This window comes from Nerophis ophidion, linkage group LG09 (assembly GCF_033978795.1).
Source record: "Nerophis ophidion isolate RoL-2023_Sa linkage group LG09, RoL_Noph_v1.0, whole genome shotgun sequence".
Lineage (NCBI taxonomy): Eukaryota > Metazoa > Chordata > Actinopteri > Syngnathiformes > Syngnathidae > Nerophis > Nerophis ophidion.
Window position 1 is genome coordinate 51087256 of NC_084619.1, and position 20178 is coordinate 51107433.

Below are 20178 nucleotides of genomic sequence, written 5' to 3' on the forward strand. Positions count from 1 at the left end.
TTTTAAATGACACATTTGGACGTAAATATACATTGTTGTATATAATAATGTTTTTGGAACAATTGCTATCATAAATATATATTTTTAATCAAATGTATTGAATAAAAACCGATGCATGCTATCGAATTGATTGATTGATTGATACTTTTATTAGTAGATTGCACAGTACAGTACATATTCCGTACAATTGACCGCTAAATGGTAACACCCGAATAAGTTTTTCAACTTGTTTAAGTCGGGGTCCACGTTAATCAATTCATAGTAGAAATTCATGGTCGAAACTATGTTTTGGTGGATGATTAGTTACTGACAGAAAATTCTGCCAAAATTCCACACAAAAAAATACTTTTCTACAAGTAAAAGATTGATTTGCAAATTTAAAAACATTTTTCCTTAAATTCAAACTTTTGGCAGTAATATTGAAGCGTTGCCTTCAGAGCAGCCGTAATTCACACTTTAGAACGACAGGTGGTGCTGCTGCGTCAATTTAAGACCTTCAGAGCACTGTTATTTGCACATGGTGCCTGCCAAAAATAACAAAAAGCTTGGTGGGGAGTAAAAATGGCCGACAGAAACGACGGGGAACAATTTCAACATGCAAGTTAACACATTTATTTTATCATCTCCTCAGTCATCATGGAATGTTATTTATTGATTCCTCCGTGTTATGTTGTTATGCCTTAGTGCAGTGGTTCTCAAATGGTGGTACGCGTACTCCTGGGGGTACTTGAAGGTATGCCAGGGTGTACGTGAGATTTTTTTTAAATATTCTAATAGCAACAATTCAAAAATCCTTTATAAATGTATTTATTAAACAATACTTCAACAAAATATGAATGGACGTTCATAAACTGTGAAAAGAAATGCAACAATGCAATATTCAGTGTTGACAGCAAGATCTTTTGTGGACATGTTCCATAAATAATGATGTTAAATATTTCTTTTTTTGTGAAGAAATGTTTAGAATCAAGTTCATGAATCCAGATGGATCTCTATTAGAATCCCCAAAGAGGGCACTTTAAGTTGATGATTACTTCTATGTGTAAAAATCTTTTTTATAGTTGAATCACTTGTTTATTTTTAAACAAGTTTGTAGTTATTTTTATATCTTTTTTCCAAATAGTTCAAGAAAGACCACTACAAATGAGCACTATTTTACACTGTTATACAATTTAATAAATCAGCAACGGATGACATAGTGCTGTATTTTACTTCTTCATCTCTTTTTTTCAACCAAAAATGCTTTGCTCTGATTAGAGGGTACTTGAATTAAAAAAATGTTCAGAGGGGGTGCATCACTGGAAAAAAGGTTGAGAACCACTGCCTTAGTGGTTAGCTGGGAAAACAGAGACAAGACAAGAGGCTTTGCAACCTCAAATTGAGTGAGCAGCACCACCTGTTGTAAGTGCGTGGTTCACACAAGATGTGATTTGATTTTAATTGTTTGAAGAACACACAAATCCTGTTTCCATATGAGTTGGGAAATTGTGTTAGATGTAAATATAAACAGAATCCAACGATTTGCAAATCCTGTTCAACCCATAATCAATTGAATGCACTACAAAGACAAGATATTTGATGTTCGAACACAAACTTTATTTTTTTTTGCAAATAATAATTTACTTAGAATTTCATGGCTGTAACACATGCCAAAGTAGTTGGGAAAGGGCATGTTCACCACTTTAGTATACATCACCTTTTCTTTTAACGACACTCAATAAACGTTTGGGAACTGAGGAGACACATTTTTGAGGTTTTTCAGATGGAATTCTTTCCCATCATTGCTTGATGTATACAGCTTAAGTTGTTCAACAGTCCAGGGTCTCTGTTGTCGTATTTTAGGCTTCAAAATTTTCAATGAAAGCCAGGTCTGGACTACAGGCAGGCCAGTCCAGTACCCGCACTCTTTTACTATGAAGCCACGCTGTTGTAACACGTGATGTGACATTGTCTTGCTGAAATAAGCAGAGGCGTCCATGATAATGTTGCTTGAATGGCAGTATATGTTGCTCCAAAACCTGTATGTACTTTTCAGCATTAATCGTTTCTTCACAAATCTGTAAGTTATTCATGCTTTGGGCACTAATGCACCAAAATACCATCACAGATGCTTCCTTTTGAACTTTGCGCCTATAACAATCCGGATAGTTATTTTCCTCTTTGTTCCCGAGGACACAACTGTCCAGTTTCCAAAAACAATTTGAAATGTGGACTCGTCAGACCACAGAACACTTTTCCACTTCGCATCAGTCCATCTTAGATGATCTCGGGCCCAGAGAAGCCGGCGGCGTTTCTGAATGTTGTTGATAAATAGCTTTCGCTTTGCATAGTAGAGCTTTAACTTGCACTTACAGATGTAGCGACAAACTGTATTTAGTGTCAGTCATTTTCTGAAGTGTTCCTGAGCCCATGTGGTGATATCCTTTAGAGATTGACGTCGGTTTTTGATACAGTGCCGTCTGAGGGATCGAAGGTCACGGTCATTCAATCTTTATTTCCGGCCATGCCACTTATGTGGAGTGATTTCTCCAGATTCTCTGAACCTTTTGATGACATTATGGACCGTAGATGTTGAAATCCCTAAATTTTTTGCAATTGCACTTTGAGAAACGTTGTTCTTAAACTATTTGACTATTTGCTCACGCAGTTGTGGACAAAGGGGTGTACCTCGCCCCATCCTTTCTTGTGGAGGACTGAGCATTTTTTGGGAAGCTGTTTTTATACCCAATCATGGCACCCACCTGTTCCCAATTAGCCTGTACACCTGTGGGATGTTCCAAATAAGTGTTTGATGAGCATCCCTCAACTTTATCAGTATTTATTGCCACCTTTCCCAACTTCTTTGTCACGTGTTGCTGGCATCAAATTCTAAAGTTAATGATTACCCTATTTCCTTGAATTGCCGCAGGGCATATAGTATACGCCTGCCTTGAATTACTGCCGGGTCAAACTTGCTTCCCAAAATAATCTGCTCATGCTTAGTATTACCGCCTGGTCAAACTCGTGACGTCACGACTCACGAGTGACACGTCCCCTGTCATCATTTTCAAAATGGAGGAGGCTGATTCCAATACCGGTAATTTGAAATCGCAAAAAGGGAAGATTAAGAGCTATTCAGTAGGATTTAAGGTCCAAGCTTACATCACACTCAAATTTTAACAGCATACCTTTGGTAAGTGCCGTAGTGGGGAGAGGTTTTAAAATAATTAGCGCTCCGGCGGCAATTCAAGGAAATACGGTATTTGCAAAAAAAAAAAATGTTTTATCAGTTTGAACACCAAATATGTTGTCTTTGTAGCATATTCAACTGAATATTGGTTGAAAATGATTTGCAAATCATTGTATTCCGTTTATATTTACATCTAACACAATTTCACAACTCGGGGTTTGTATTTTTTTTTTATCGCAAATCATTAGGCGTGAGTAAAAAAAAATATTTTTGTGTGTTTGTAGAGTTTTGGGAGTCATTTTACTCCATAAATGTTTATTTCAGATGTTTGATTAAGAAAAAAAAAAGTAAATAATATATATGTCTGTGTGTGGGTATATATATATATATACAGTGGGGCAAAAAAGTATTTAGTCAGCCAGCGATTGTGCAAGTTCTCCCACTTAAAATGATGACAGAGGTCTGTAATTTTCATCATAGGTACACTTCAACTGTGAAAGACAGAATGTGAAAAAAAAAAATCCAGGAATTCACATTGTAGGAATTTTAAAGAATTTATTAGTAAATTATGGTGGAAAATAAGTATTTGGTCAACCATTTAAAGCTCTCACTGATGGAAGGAGGTTTTGGCTTAAAATCTCACAATACATGGCCCCATTCATTCTTTCCTTAACACGGCTCAATCGTCCTGTCCCCTTAGCAGAAAAACAGCCCCGAAGCATGATGTTTCCACCCCCATGCTTTACAGTAGGTATGGTGTTCTTGGGAAGCAACTCAGTATTCTTCTTCCTCCAAACACGACGAGTTGAGTTTATACCAAAAAGTTCTATTTTGGTTTCATCTGACCACATGACATTCTCCCAATCCTCTGCTGTATCATCCATGTATCCATTTTCGTATAAACTCAACTTGATGTGTTTGGAGGAAGAAGAATACTGAGTTGCATCCCAAGAACACCAAACCTACTGTGAAGCATGGGGGTGGAAACATCATGCTTTTGGGCTGTTTTTCTGCTAAGGGGACAGGACGATTGATCCGTGTTAAGGAAAGAATGAATGGGGCCATGTATCGTGAGATTTTGAGCCAAAACCTCCTTCCATCAGTGAGAGCTTTGAATGGTTGAACAAATACTTATTTTCCACCATAATTTACAAATAAATTCTTCAAAATTCCTACAATGTGAATTCCTGGATTTTTTTTCCACATTTTGTCTCTCACAGTTGAAGTGTACCTATGATGAAAATTACATATCTCTGTCATCATTTTAAGTGGGAGAACTTGCACAATCGGTGGCTGACTACTTTTTTGCCCCACTGTAGTGTTAGTTTTCTGTTTTTTATTTGCTGGCACATCCCTACACAGCATTGGGGACAGCCTTGTTATTGCAGACGCAGTGCCGGCAGTAGCACCAATGCGATTTCAGACGTGTCCAAATGAGACCAGGAAACCCGCCCAATCGGTTCTTGCTGACGGAACCTGTGGTCGAGTTGCTGGAAGTGTATACGCAGGCACTGGTTTAAAACAAACGTCAAGTCGAATCCCATGTACAGATACGTACTATGCCTTGTTTTCCACAATAAGCTACCCCACTTACTTTAGCGCGTTAGCTTTTTTTATTTTGAAAGGCAAAACCGGAACTAGTGCTTTCCATTATAATTGACCACAGCCAGGACGTCCCTCCCTGGCTGCTGCCGGTGCATGCAAGCACTGATCAGCCGTGGTGGAACCGCGGGAGTGGAGGCCGGAGCCAGACCGTATACTGCGGCAGAAACGGTAGGCTCCATTCTCACTCACACATCATTAACGACGTGCAGGGTGAAAAACCTTTAATCAGAGAATATACAATAAAAACGTCATTTTGCCAGGTTTAGTAGTCCACGTGAAGGAATAGGGAGAGAACATGAAGAGAATGAACGGAAGTGCTGATGCTTAAATAAGGATGCCAATCGATAAAACCGTCTACAAATATATATAAAATGTCGCATATAACTAGACTCAAGTGAAAGCTTATTTTTAATGTGGAAAAACGATTAGCTGAGCTAAACATTACCGACCAATTGATGGCGACCCTGCTTAAGCTATTGCCATCATGACGACCATCATGCAAAGCGTCTCTGCACATTCTCTTCGATCGCTGATTTAAAAAACAAAACGCCGCCTTTTAACGTTTGTACTTCTGTGATTTGCCGGCTAAAGTCCCTTAGCCATTCATGGAGGATCGCATGCACCACAAAGGAGGAGAAGGTCGGTGACAAACACCGCAAGGCTTTGTGTTAATGGACACATGATAGCATCATAATGATGCTCTATGACTACATGTCGTCTAAGAGAGGATGCTTCAGATTGTTATAATAGAATAGCTTCTTGACAACCCCCTCCTCTTCTTCTGTATGTGGAAGCTTTGTTTTCCTGGAGCTCGCTGGCCTGCATGGATCTTCTTCCTTTGTGCTCACACTGACTGTCAATGTACTCCAAACAGCTACAAAAAATGGTGTGTTAAATGCATGCATTATAGAAAGACTATTCAATGAAATTGTCCACGGGGACATATTGTTAAAAAAGTGGAACAAACTTCTCCCTGGATTCTTATTTTGTATATAAGAGTAACGCAAAGATTTGCTATATCTTCACAAATGCATAATATACCCGTGGTTCAAAAATAAAGTCATACATTTCAACACAAATATTATTTTTTACTATGATTATGGTGTTACTTTAGTAAAGTTAAAGTCCCAACGATAGGCACACACACTCGTTGGCCCATCCCTATGTTCACCCCCCTTTGGAAGTGATAGGAGCAGTGAGCAACAGCAGTGGCCATGCTCAGGTATCATTTTGGTGATTTAAGCCCCAATTCCAACCCTTGATGCTGAGACAAGGAGGCAATTATAGTCTTTGGTATGACTCGGCCGGGGTTTGAACTCACGACCTTCCAGTCTCAGGGCGGACACTGTATCCACAAGGCCACTGAGCAGGTATTCCGAACATGCATACAATTACGATAGGATACATCACATAGAATAGAATAGAAAGTACTTTATTGATCGCTGGGGGAAATTCAGCACCACAGTTCGCTCACAATAGACAATAATAAATAATAAATAATATAATACATCTGCGATGAGGTGTCGACTTGTCTAGGGTGTACCCTGCCTTCCGCCCGATTGTAGCTGAGATAGGCACCAGCGCCCACCGCGACCCCAAAAGGAATAAGCGGTAGAAAATGGATGGATGGATAATACATATATATTTATATAATTTATAATATATGAATATTAGAAATATATTATACATATACTCTACAAAGACATGCACCTTGGGATAGGTTGATTGGCAACACTACATTGGCCCTAGTGTGTGAATGTGAGTGTGAATGTTGTCTGTCCATCTGTGTTGGCCCTGCGATGAGTTGGCGACTTGTCCAGGGTGTACGCCGCATTCCGCCTGATTGTAGCTGAGATAGGCACCAGCGCCCCCAAAGGGAATAAGCGGTGGGAAATGGATGGATGGATATATTCTACATTTAAGTGCAGTCAAGAAGGAACATATGCATTATAGTCTGATGGCTGTCGGTATGAAGGACCTCCTGTGTCGTTCCGTGTTGCATTTTGAAATATATTATACATATATTATACATTTGAAATAATTATTGTTTCTCATTACAGTATATCCGAAAAGGATTAGAAGGAAGCAGAGCTTATTTACAGAATCCCACTCGTTTTCGTATCATAGCAATTACTAACACATTAGTTACTAGGGCTGCGAATCTTTGGGTGTCCCACGATTAGATTCAATATCGATTCTTGGGGTCACGATTTGATTCAAAATCGATTTTTTTTCAATTCAACACGATTCTTGATTCAAAAACGTTTTTTTCCCGATTTAAAATAATTTTCTATTCATTTCAGCAGGCTGCTGACATGCAAGCGGAGTAGTAGATTTTTGTTAAAAGCTTTTATAGTTGTAAAGGACAATATTTTATCAACCGATTGCAATAATGTAAATTTGTTTTAACTATTAAACAAACCAAAAATATGACTTATTTTATCTTTGTGAAAATATTGGACACAGTGTGTTGTCAAGCCTATGAGATGCGATGCAAGTGTAAGCCACTGTGACACTATTGTTCTTTTATTTAAAATTTTATAAATGTCTAATGATAATGTCAATGAGGGATTTTTAATCGGGCGACTTGTCCAGGGTGTACCCCGCCTTCCGCCCGATTGTAGCTGAGATAGGCGCCAGCGCCCCCTGCGACCCCGAAAGGGAATAAGCGGTAGAAAATGGATGGATGGATGCTGAAATTATAACTACTATTGATACTGTTGTTGATAATATTAATTTTTGTTTCACTACTTTTGGTTTGTTCTGTGTCGTGTGCGTGTCTTCTCTCAATTGCTCTGTTTATTGCCGTCCTGAGTGTTGCTGGGTCAGGTTTGGTTTTGTAATTGGATTGCATTGTTATGGTATTGCTGTGTATTGTTTTGTTGGATTGGTAAAAATAAAAAAAATCGATAAAAAAAAAAAAATTAGAATCCATTCTGAATCGCACAACGTGAGAATCGTGATTCAAAATCGAATTGATTTTTTCCCACACCCCTATTTGTTACTACTCATTCCGTAACACAACAACTATTAAATAAAGTGAATCAATAAATAGATAAATTAGTAAATCATATATAACATTAAATAATATTATAATACATAAATAGTTGAATAATTTATAGTTCACATTATGAGATGAGTAAGATGTTCCTCTTTTTTTAATAAGGTTTGAGATGTTTACCAGGATTCTTTTTCCTTTTATTTTGTAAACACTTTAAGTTTGAATAGTTTCTTACACTGGATCATATTAGTACATTGTTTGATTTCTTTGCTTAATCTAATCCATATTTTAACTCCACATACTGATATGCTAAAGGTTTTAGGTGTTGTACGTGCATACACATGTTTTAACTTAGATTTGTCTAAGGTTATATTTTTCATTTATTGAGAATAATTGTACATTCTTGGGTACCAGGTTATATGTTGCTTTGTGCATAATTGGAGTTGTTTGGAAATGCACCAAATCACTGAATTCCAATATTTTGGATTCAAGAAATAAAGGGTTTGAATCTTAGTCAAATGTCCTCTATATGGCTGGACTGAGCTGCAGTCAGCTCTTTTTAGGAACTTGCTGCAAGAATTGTAGTCAAATACCCTCTTTAAGAGACAAGGGCTCTGCATTTGGAAATTATCTACTGCTTTAAAGGGGAACTGCACTTTTTTGGAATTGTGCCTATCGTTCACAATCATTATGAAAGACATGCCGATTGAGAGGGCAGCACGGTGGTAGAGGGGTTAGTGCGTCTGCCTCACAATACAAAGGTCCTGGGTTCGATCATGCGCTCGGGATCTTTCTGTGTGGAGTTTGCATGTTCTCATCCTGACTCCAGGTTCCTCCCACCTCCAAAGACTGGGGATAGGTTGATTGGCAAGACTAAATTGGCCCTAGTGTGTGAATTTGAGTGTGAATGTTGTCTGTCTATCTGTGTTGGCCCTGTGATGAGGTGGCGACTTGTCCAGGGTGTACCCTGCCTACCGCCTGAATGCAACTGAGATAGGCTCCAGCAACCCCCGTGACCTCGAAAGGAATAAGCGCTAGAAAATGGATGGATGGATGGATGGATGAGGGTGGAGGCATTTTTTTAATTGCATTCTAATTCGTAAATTAAATTTTGCTTACATTGGAGCCAGTAGGAGGTCTTCTTTTCGTCCCACAAAATCCAATAAATAACCATCCACAAAACTCCCAACAATACAATATTTACATTTTGTGACTTATATCTTAACCAAGTATTAGTGACATCGTTATAAGCGCTAATACAGACACTATTTAGAGCGGTGCTGTGATCACTAGCCTGTGTGCTTATATTGACATAATCGAGTGGTAAGCTGCTTCCTCCAATCGGTGCTCGTGAACGTTTATTCAAGATCATAAATCATGCGTCTCACCTTGATAGTATAAGGATGAGGACGTAATCTGACAACTTCGTACACTATGACAGCCAATTTAAACGCGGAAATGGCGAGGGAGACAAAAACACGCTTGGTTCCGCCTCCCTTTTTCTTACCATGAATTTATTTACGTGGACCCCGACTTAAACAAGTTGAAAAACATATTCGGGTTTTACCATTTAGTGGTCAATTGTACAGAATATGTGCTGTACTGTACAATCTACTAATAAAAGTTGTAATCTATCAATCAATCAATGCAAAAGGGACAAGCGGCAGAAGAAAATGGATGAATGGATGGATACTCATTCTTCATCTAAACAATTCTATCATTCGGCATCTTAATGACAGCAGTGATGTTTTTATTGTGTTTTTTGGCTCGCTCGTGAAGTCGTAAGTGAGTAGTAATCAGTGATGTTGGTCGAAAAAATATCGAACGTTATGATGCGTTTTTGAAATTATGCTTAAAATTTGCCAAATGTTTAAATGTTATTATTAATGTGCCTGTTACTACATTACGTATATACATTACGTAAAGCTTGTATATAAAACCTTAATGGAGGTATTTGGATGTTTTTTAAGGGCTTTATAGGCAGAATAGAGCAACTCTTATAAGCTCCAGTGTAAACTGACTTTTGATTGCATTTATTTACTATTTAGACTGCATTAACAAAATAAACTTGTTCTTGTCTAAAATAAGGATGTAGGCGAAATAAAAAAAAAAAGTGCAGTTCCTCTTTAAAAACTTTAGTCAAACATCCTCGATATGACAAGATTGGAATATCTTACAAAAAATGTTAGTTGTTGCCATGTTTTGAACTGCTCAACTTGTGGGTTTAGCATGTACAAAAACAAGCAATTGTGTTGTCGCTGTGCGGCACAACGTTGTGTTCAATATGTGTTTGTTTTCATACAGCACTTTCATTTGGCACATTTTGCTTGAATCACAATCGGTTCTGTTGAATAGGAGTTCATCAACATGGCACTTTTTGACTTATATCGTCCTACTCTCTTCCTGGCAGAACCACTTCAAGACGCTCAGATTTTAGGTCGCCGTTTTTTCTTTCAGTTTTTTAACTGAACTTTTGTCTGGGCCCCGGCCTTGTCATTTATTTGCTGATTTGGATGTTTTGTCGGGCTCATCGTTCACGGTGGGAGGTAAAACCGGGATGCTGCTACGATTTGGGGCTTTGTGGTGAATGATGATGGCCTATGTTGTTTTTTACATCAGCCTTTTTTTAACCAGAATTACATAGAAACTTTTTGAAAATGTGTTGAGGTCCAATGAAACAAATGTTAACCTGTTTGAATGCACAATTCCAAAAAGGTAAATTTTTATGTCAACTGTGTTTAGAACGCTTGCAGAGCATGTAAACAAAACAAGTTCTCCCTAATTACCTGCAATCTTCTTATATTTCTTTTCCTCTTTACATTGCACACCACTGACTCCTCAGCTGCAAGATTTTTTTGGGCTTCAAGCCATAGAATGTTAAGATAATACCAGTGCAGTTCAGCTTTTCCTCTCTCTCTTTCAATTTTCCCCTTCTTTGTCCTTCCTGTCCTCTCTGCAAAATGTGGTCTGTGGCGGGCACGGCTGGGCGGGACCAAGCGTTTCTGATGGTATTTATTTATTTTTAAATAAACTATGTCAGTGCCATAGGGCAGTTGTCGCATCTTTTGCCTTGTTTCTGTAGTCAGACTGTTGAAGAAAGCACAGCTATGTTTCGAAATATACCTGAATGTAAACAACACAATGTTTTCTGTGTCGAGCTACAGTTGAGGGCTTTGTTGTGTTTTTCGCGTGGCCTGCCCACAGCCATTGTGTATGGAAGGAAGTTTAGGAAATGACTACAGTTTTTGTCTTCTGTGGTGACGACATGTTTTTTTGACACTGAAATCTCAGCTCCTTTGCGTATTTAAGTCTAAACTTAGGTACATTTATTGTACCTGTCTAAAAATAGCAACAGTGTGTCTTCTTTCTGCAGTCTGCCCGTGTAGACTATGTTAAGTGTTTCCCTTAGATTCATTTATTTATGGCTCTACCACAGATACATTTGGACTCCCACAAACATAATTTTTGCTACCTGTTAAGAATTCCCCACTTTAATGCACATTCTTAATTTTCACTGCACATGATGACAGGTAATGTCCACAATAGGGTTGCACGATTAATTGACATCAAATCGACATAGAGGTTTTAATTAGTGCGATAAAGTGAAGAGTTGTTTTTTTTCTCTGCAGTCACCGGTATTTGAGTGAGAGACATGTTTGCCAATCAGAATTGTTGAGCCTCGTTCTTCTTTGTTGTTCGCTTCAATCATGGAGAAAGAGGTCTCACTCTGCACAGTAGAATTAACCGAACGCAGTGAGACCTCTTTTAAATCATTCTTAATCTGCAATATGAGCCTATCAACAAAGACAGACGCGCGAGAATGCCACAACCTTCTTTTACGACCTTCTTTTACGACAGGGGAAAAAATGGACTTTAACATGTTAAATATAAATTTAGGTAACATTTTTGCTTACACAAATGAAAGTCCATTTAATTTTTGGTTTACTCATTTAGAACAACAAATATATTCACCTTCCATTTACATTCCAATGGTAAACAATTCTACAGTTATGAGAAATACAAGTTTATATCCTTTTAAATGGTTACTTGCATTATTATTATATATTATAATGAGATTAACAACAGTGCACAGAATCAGTTATTTCTTCAGTTTAAGAACATGACAAAAGTTCCGAGTTTATGTGCATAAAGCCAAATATGTTTTCAAGTAAATTCTTGCATATTGTTCTAATGCAGGGGTCGTCAACCCAAAATGTTGAAAGAGCCATATTGGACCACAAATGCTCCTGATGGGGCCTGGTGAGCGCCTTGCATGGCAGCTCCCGCCATCAGTGTGTGAATGTGTGTGTGAATGGGCTAATGTGGAAATACTGTCAAAGCGCTTTGTGCTCCTTAAACAGGGGTAGAAAAGCGCTATACAAGTACAACCCATTTACCATTTACAAATACAAAAACGTAATCTGTCTGGGGCCGCAAAAATGTAAAGACTTATGTAAGACTTATAATGATGGCAACACATGATGTAAGTAGCTAATTAGCTATAGCAGCCTACTATCAAAATTACAATGTGTCACAGGCTGACAAAAAAATTTATTGACAGAAATGTTGAAATATAATATTTATTCTACACATTTTTACAACATTGAAAAACATTTGTAAAACTTCTCAGAGGGTGGGATAACTCCTGGAAATGACTGTCTTAGAATGGCCACAGATATAGATGTATTTGTCAAAGTTTAAGGAATCGGCAGTCTGTCTTCTAATGGATTTATTACAATCTTTGCAAGCTGGGTAACGTTTGCTGTGGTCTGGAACAACATGGCACACAAACAACTATCAGACATGCAACCAATATAACATACAGATAATGTGTCATGAGACATGGAAAAACAAACTAAATACACCGAGGACATAAGTAAAGGAAATTAAATATACCTACAAACGAGGCATAATGATGCAATATGTACATACAGCTAGCCTAAATAGCATGTTAACATCGATTAGCTTGCAGTCATTCAGTGACCAAATATGCCTGATTAGCACTGCAACAGGCCAATACCTGCAACAAAGCTCACCTTTGTGTATTCACGCACAGTATAAAACGTTTGGTGAACAAAATGAGACACAGAAAAAGTGGCATGAAACACGTCTTTCTGTGGCAGCGTCAGAGAAAGTTGTACATGTAAACAAACTGTTGAGTCACAGTCCACACAACGGTGAGTTCAAGTGCCGCTGAAATTAGTAGGACAAAACGGCGCTCGCCAAATACTCTCATCAGTGAAGCATAAAGACAAACATATTAAACATTTGGATTTCTAACAATTAGGAAGGTTTGTGTCGTGTTTGTCCTCTTACAGAAATCATATCACAACAAATAACATATTTTTCACCTCATTTGTTTACCATTTCCATACATTTTCAAAAAAGCTCCATGGAGCCACCAGGGCGCCGCTAAATAGCCGCATGTGGCTCGAGGGCTGCGGGTTGCTGACCCCCTTTTTAATGTGGGACACTTTGAGACAAGAATATGTTGATTGACAGTTTTAAAGAAACATGTCTTTTTTTCACTTTTTTTTAATTGCAGTTGTATGCATTTATATATATATATATAAAAATGAAAATCACAAATTATATCGCAATTTCGGGGAGAAAATTACAATGTTTTTCTCAATTGTGCAGCCGAGTCCACAATCTTTATAACAGTCATGGGCATTTAGGCAACACGTTCTTAAAACGTTTCTGGGTTCTGAAAAGACCCTCTGTATTGGGTATTTTATGTCCCTGGACGTTTAGAGAAGTGTTGGAAAAGGGGCTTTTGACACAGTATAAATGATATTGGACTGTCTGCTGTGTTATATACTAGAACTTCTCTTGTTATGAAACAACATGGGTGTTTCTCCATGTCTTCCTGCATTTAACTCTATGAAAAATAAATCCTGCACATCTGTTTTGGGGTGTTACTCACTTTTGCCCTGCTTGCTGTTATTTTGTGCGTCTTTCCACTGCAGATATTGATCTCATATTTGTCCTCCCACCAGGCTCCACCATGATTCTTTTGCCAGGCTGACATTGATGTTCCCCTGCAGTGTGTGAGAACGAGAGTTCCCCATTTTTTACACCAGTATAACATCAAGCATGTTTTCTGAACTCCCCAGAGACATGATCACATGCTCTGAAAGGCTCTAGGCCATGTCAGAAATGTGGTATGTTGTTGAGTTCCTGTTGCAAGGTCCTTTTTTTAGTTTTCTCAGTTCAAACACTTGCTAGTTTGAAATGTTATTATGTCAAAACAAAAATGACGGACAAAAGACATCTATCTCATGGGTTGGGGCATTGTTTGAATTTGGATGATTCCGGGTTCTTGTTTTGAGTCCGATGCTTTTGAAAGGCATGGTCAAAAATTCACTCTGAATTTGTCATTGGGCTATTTTCAACCATTATATATAAAAACAATTCTGTAAACTTAAATATAAATGTTATTTTTCACCAAAGTACACTTTCACAAAAGTTTTGTTCCATTGTATTATGCTCTCTTTGGTCTCTTATTATTTTACTTGTTGTTAGTCATGCGCGGTTTGCGGTCTCATAAGCGAATAAACCGCGGGTCGGGCGTTTGACATGACGAAAAAATTGATTTTAATTAGATTCGGGCGGGTGGCGGATAAATATTTGATATGCGTGGTTCTGTGATCGGTGTCCTTTGCCATTCAAAGTGCCATATAAGACCCGCGTCATGAAGCGAAGAAGACAATAACAGATGCTATTACTCTCCTGAATGACTGCCGGTACTCACCCAGATAATAAATGTTAGGGTGTGCTATGAAGCCATTGGCTTTGTTGCCTACCACAACATGTATGATCTGTTTGACAGTCCAGCATCATGTTGTGTGTGGCTTCCGCGGCAACACGCACACGACTGCAAGGCATATTGGGTGACACAGAGTACACTAATGGTTGTGATATAAACAATTTTAACACTCTTAGTAATATGCGCCATGCTGTGAAGCCACACCAATTAACGACAAACACATTTCGGGAGAACATCCTCACAGTAACACAACATAAACGCAACACAACAAATACCCATAATCCTTTGTATTCATGACAATTCCTGACTATTTTATACACCCCGCTAGCAGCAAACGTATACTCGAATATTACAATAGAGTCTTTTCAATATCGCACAGAGACAAACCCGCGATATATCGCGTATATCGATATATCACCCAGCCCTACAGAGCGCCAAAAACCTTAAAGGCACTGGCTTTGCATGCCGGCCCAGTCACATAATATCTATGGCTTTTCACACACACAAGTGAATGCAATTCATACTTGGTCAACAGCCATACAGGTCAAACTGGGGGTGGCCGTATAAACAACTTTAACACTGTTACAAATATGCGCCACACTGTGAACTCACATTCAAACAAGAATGACAAACACATTTTTGGAGAACATCCACACCGTAACACAAAATAAACACAGCAGAACAAATACCCAAAACCCTTTGCAGCACTAACTCTTCCGGGACATCAACCTCGACCCCTCCAACCCTGCCCGCCTCAGCCTCATCATGCTCTCTCAGGGAGAGCATGTCCCAAATTCCAAGCTGCTGTTTTGAGGCATGTTAAAAAAAATAATGCACTTTGTGACTTCAATAATAAATATGGCAGTGTCATGTTGGCATTTTTTTTTCCATAATTTGAGTTGATTTATTTTGGAAAACCTTGTTACGTTGTTTAATGCATCCAGTGGGTCATCACAACAAAATTAGGCATAATAATGTGTTAATTCCACGACTGTATATATCGGTATCAGTAATTAAGAGTTGGACAATATCGGAATATCGGATATCGGCCAAAAAGCCATTATCGGACATCTCTAATGATAATACATGTAAAAAAAAATATTTTATTGGCCGCAATGGAGGATTATTGACTTAGGGTGTATGGAGATAAAGAGTTAGCTGCTTAGCGGCCTCTGTGTTTTGCTATTTCTTCCGCTAGGCGGACTGTGCATTGGACATAGACATTAACATTTCAAATTTCGGAAGTTTTCGGGAGATTGTAAGTCCCGGTTCCCATCAATTTTCTATGTCCAACTAATACACTTCTTTACCGCTAATGTGTGCAGAGGAGTTGCATTTTTTTTATACTGTAAATGCTTCGGGGGTTTTCCTAGATTGCCATTATACTTGTGGCAGTGAGGGCGTGATGGGGGTGCGGTCAATAGGATGTCATCATATCCTTTGTACAATCGGTGTTGATGCATATATTTTCTTTGAAAAATCCTAAAATATTAGATATACATTTAAAACAAATCCGTGTAATTAGTAATGGCATATATGTTTTCTTATATTATATCGTTGTTGCTCCTTATTGTACAATGTAATACAGGCTGCACTTTAAGTTTCTAGAGACATCTCTAATCCTGTTAGTGACTTTTAGTTTAGAAACAACTATCAACAAATCTAGCATCTCTTTCTGGTGTGATTGGATACTGTACTCGTGTTTAGAGACCCTACTTCTGCAGCTCGATGTCCATCACGAACAGCGAGAGCTGCAGCGAGTCTGACGTCACACTTATTAGTGATTCCCAAAGCCCAAAAAAAGTCTGCGGGCTATAGAGCATTTTCCGTTCGGGCTCCAGTACTCTGGAATACCCTCCCGGTAACAGTTCGCGATGCCACCTCAGTAGAAGCATTTAAGTCTCACCTTAAAACTCATTTGTATACTCTAGCCTTTAAATAGACTCCCTTTTTAGACCAGTTGATCTGCCGTTTCTTTTCTTTTTCTTCTATGTCCCACTCTCCCGTGTGGAGGGGGTCCGGTCCGATCCGGTGGCCATGTACTGCTTGCCTGTGTATCGGCTGGGGACATCTCTGCGCTGCTGGTCCGCCTACGCTTGGGATGGTTTCCTGCTGGCTCCGCTGTGAACGGGACTCTCGCTGCTGTGTCTTGGATCCTCTTTGGACTGGACTCTCGCGACTGTGTTGTATCCATTGTGGATTGAACTTTCACAGTATCATGTTAGATCCGCTCGACATCCATTGCTTTCCTCCTCTCTAAGGTTCTCATAGTCATCATTGTCACCGACGTCCCACTGGGTCATTATTGTCACCAATGTCCCACTGGGTGTGAGTTTTCCTTGCCCTTATGTGGGCCTACCGAGGATGTCGTGGTGGTTTGTGCAGCCCTTTGAGACACTAGTGATTTAGGGCTATATAAGTAAACATTGATTGATTGATTGACTTGTTTCGCGCTGCTGCTCCAGCTGTACTTTTTCTCCGTGAAAGAGCGCCACTGTCCTGTCAATATTTGCACATTAAGCTCTCTGTAAATTGCTTTCCGCCGATATATCTCGAGCATAGACGGCAGATATGCTTCAACCATACCACACAATCGTGTGCGTTTTGCTTATGTCATCTTTTGGCAGTGCTGTTTCGATGATCAAAGTCTATTTTCAGTGGTCGAATTTTCTGTTCATCACAAGTCAGTAGTACACAAATAATAGACTATATAAATAAATTTATAAAATATATTTCTCAAATTATTTTTTATGTATAAAAACTCCCAAATGTTTAAGGTGTGGTGGCTTTTATTTTGCCATGGTGGGACGCCACGATCAATCACACGTAGGGGAAACTGGCTCCTAATAAAGCCGGGGGATTTAACTTAAATTTTAAACTATAAGTTGCTACTTTTTTCCTACACTTTGAACCCTGCAGCTTATAAAACAGTGCAGTTAATGTATGGATATTTATTTAGTGATATATGCCATATGACATAATGCAATAGTTTAAAAAACAAAAACAAGCAAACACGCAGATAAGGCGTATTTTTGTATGTGCTGTGGCACCATCTTGTGGATGAGTTTGCTGAACGGAGATGCTGCAGTGTTTTTCCATTTAGTCCTTTCAACCTGAAGTAGGAGTGTCGTTCAAGCTGTTTTTTAAGAGATGTAAAAATGTGTCTCTCTTTTAACCAAATTGCACAACACAGCCACCAAAAAACACATACAATTTATTATCGCACTTGCAGAGCTATATATTGCTTCCAAATGCTGACCAGTCATGATACTTCAAGTGCAGCTGCTGCCATCTTGTGGAGTTTATGAAAAAAAAAAAATCATTAGGTTGCCTACAGCCACAATATTTAAAGGGGAACTGGACTTTTATTTGGAATTTTGCCTATTGTTCACAATCATGACAGACATGACGATGAATGTTATTGTTATTTTAGATATTAAGTAAATGCGATGAAAAGTCAGCTTACAATTGAGCTTATAGTAGCTATTAAAGCTACCTAAAAACATCCAAACACCTCCATTAAGGTTTTATATATACATGATGTAAGTATATATGTAATGTAGTAACAGTCACATTTTATATTTACATATTTTAGTCATTTTAAGCATACGCAGCCCAATAATTTCAAAACGCATCGCAACGTTTGCTTTTTTTTTTTATTCGTCACTGATGTCTGCTCACTGCAGACTATGAGAGCCAACAAACACAATACACCATCACTTACTGTACGAAGTCTGCTGTCATTAGAGTGCCGGCTTCTGGGATGTTCATATATTCCCATTTAGGTGAAACATGTCTTGTCATTCTCGTGAAGAAACGGGTTGGGGGTGTGGGGGGAACAAGCGCTTTTCGTGTTTTTCTCGCTAGTTCCAGGTCCTAAATGGCTCTCAAAATGTCCCAACTTGTCGGAGTACGTCCTTAGCCATCTACTTTTCAGGTGAGAGGCATGATTTATGATCTGCAATAAACTTACAAAGGAGTAAGGAAGAGAGGAAACAGCAGACCACTCGGTGATGTAAACATAGGCACACAATGCAGTGATCACGTCGCCGCTATAAATATTTTTTTCTGCGTTAGCGCTTATAATAACGATATCACTAACACTTGGTAAATATTCAAGTCACCAAAATGTAAATGGAGTATTGTTGGCGGTTTTTGAATGGTTATCTTTGGATTTTATGGGTAAAATAGTAGAGCTACCATTGGCTCCGCTGTTAGCACATTTTATTGACATTTATTTAATATTTGGAATGCATTAAACAAATCCATCTGTTGTCATGTCTTTCATAATGATTGAGAACGATACGCATAATTCTCCATAAAATGCAATTCCCCTTAAATGCCGAAGTTTTTTCATCAGCCATTAATTATAAAGACTTTTCTTTTGTAGACCTGTGACTAAGGAATTTTTGGTGATTGTTGAACACTATAGATGTGTTTCATTATGTCAAAACTCATATTTACTATCCTGACAAATGTCGTTTAAATATGCATTATTTGGGGCAACGTTGTGATCTGTAGGTTTTTGGTTTTAGTTTGTTGTCATGAAAACATAAAAGCGGGCCGCGGCAATCACATTGTTGTGATTTTGTCCCTTGCCATTGTATCTGGAGGTTGCCATGATACACTGTGATGCACTCACAGGCATTGTAAACCCATCAGTTCATTCCTTTCTGTCTCAGTGACTGCAAATCTCTGCATTATAGAATAGCCAGGTTGTTGTCATGCCCCTCTCCGAGAACCGAGCTTAACATATGCTAGATAACGCTGCCCGCTCGAAGGGTACATTTCCATATGTGGGTCTCTAGGTCACAAGGTGCACAAAGGTCACTGAGCATGTTGTGCTTTGTGTCTTATGGCCAGCACTGTGATGTTTGGCAATAACAATGAAGCAGGAGATAAGGGTGCTGGCTAAATAAAGGCGTGTGTGCCAACTGCGCATGGGATTCGTGTGACCGCCCTTCGTCACCATATGGTCTATTTTGCCCAATTTGCAGAATGGAACACCCCCGCCCCTTTCCCGGTTTTATGTGCATATTCAAAACGCACAATAACACATACATCCATACACACTGTATCATACATATGTATGAGTTGGGAAATTGTGTTAGATGTAATTATAAACGGAATAAAATGATTTGCAAATAATTTTCAACCCATATTCAATTGAATATGCTACATAAACATATATGATGTTAAAACTGATAAACATTTTTTTTTTTACAAATAATTAATTTTAGAAATTGATGCCAGCAACACGTGACAAAGAAGTTGGGAAAGGTGGCAATAGATACTGATAAGGTTGAGGAATGCTCATCAAACATTTATTTGGAACATCCCACAGGTGTGCAGGCTAATTGGGAACAGGTGGGTGCCATGATTGGGTATACAAACAACTTCCATGAAATGCTAAGTAATTCACAAACAAGGATGGGGTGAGGGTCACCAATTTGTAAGCAAATTGTCAAACAGTTTTACAACAACATTTCTCAACGAGCTATTGCAAGGAATCATCAAAAGGTTCAGAGAATCTGGAGAAATCACTGCACGTAAGCGATGATATTACGGACCTTTGATCCCTCAGGCGGTACTTAGGGGCGGCATGGCGTAGTGGGTAGAGCGGCCGTGCCAGAA

General features: G+C 38.7%; 1 protein-coding gene across 3 annotated transcripts in view; it reads left to right on the plus strand.

Moving 5' to 3' along the window:
- Positions 1-4801: 4801 nt before the first annotated feature.
- The window catches only part of LOC133559435 (centrosomal protein of 170 kDa-like), a 101319-nt gene continuing 85942 nt past the window's right edge, over positions 4802-20178 (plus strand). For all 3 annotated transcript variants that reach the window (XM_061911187.1, XM_061911189.1, XM_061911188.1), the window contains exon 1: positions 4802-4942. In XM_061911187.1, coding sequence (XP_061767171.1) covers positions 4868-4942 — 75 coding nt within the window. In that variant the 5' untranslated portion in view covers positions 4802-4867. The remainder of the gene's footprint in view (positions 4943-20178) is intronic.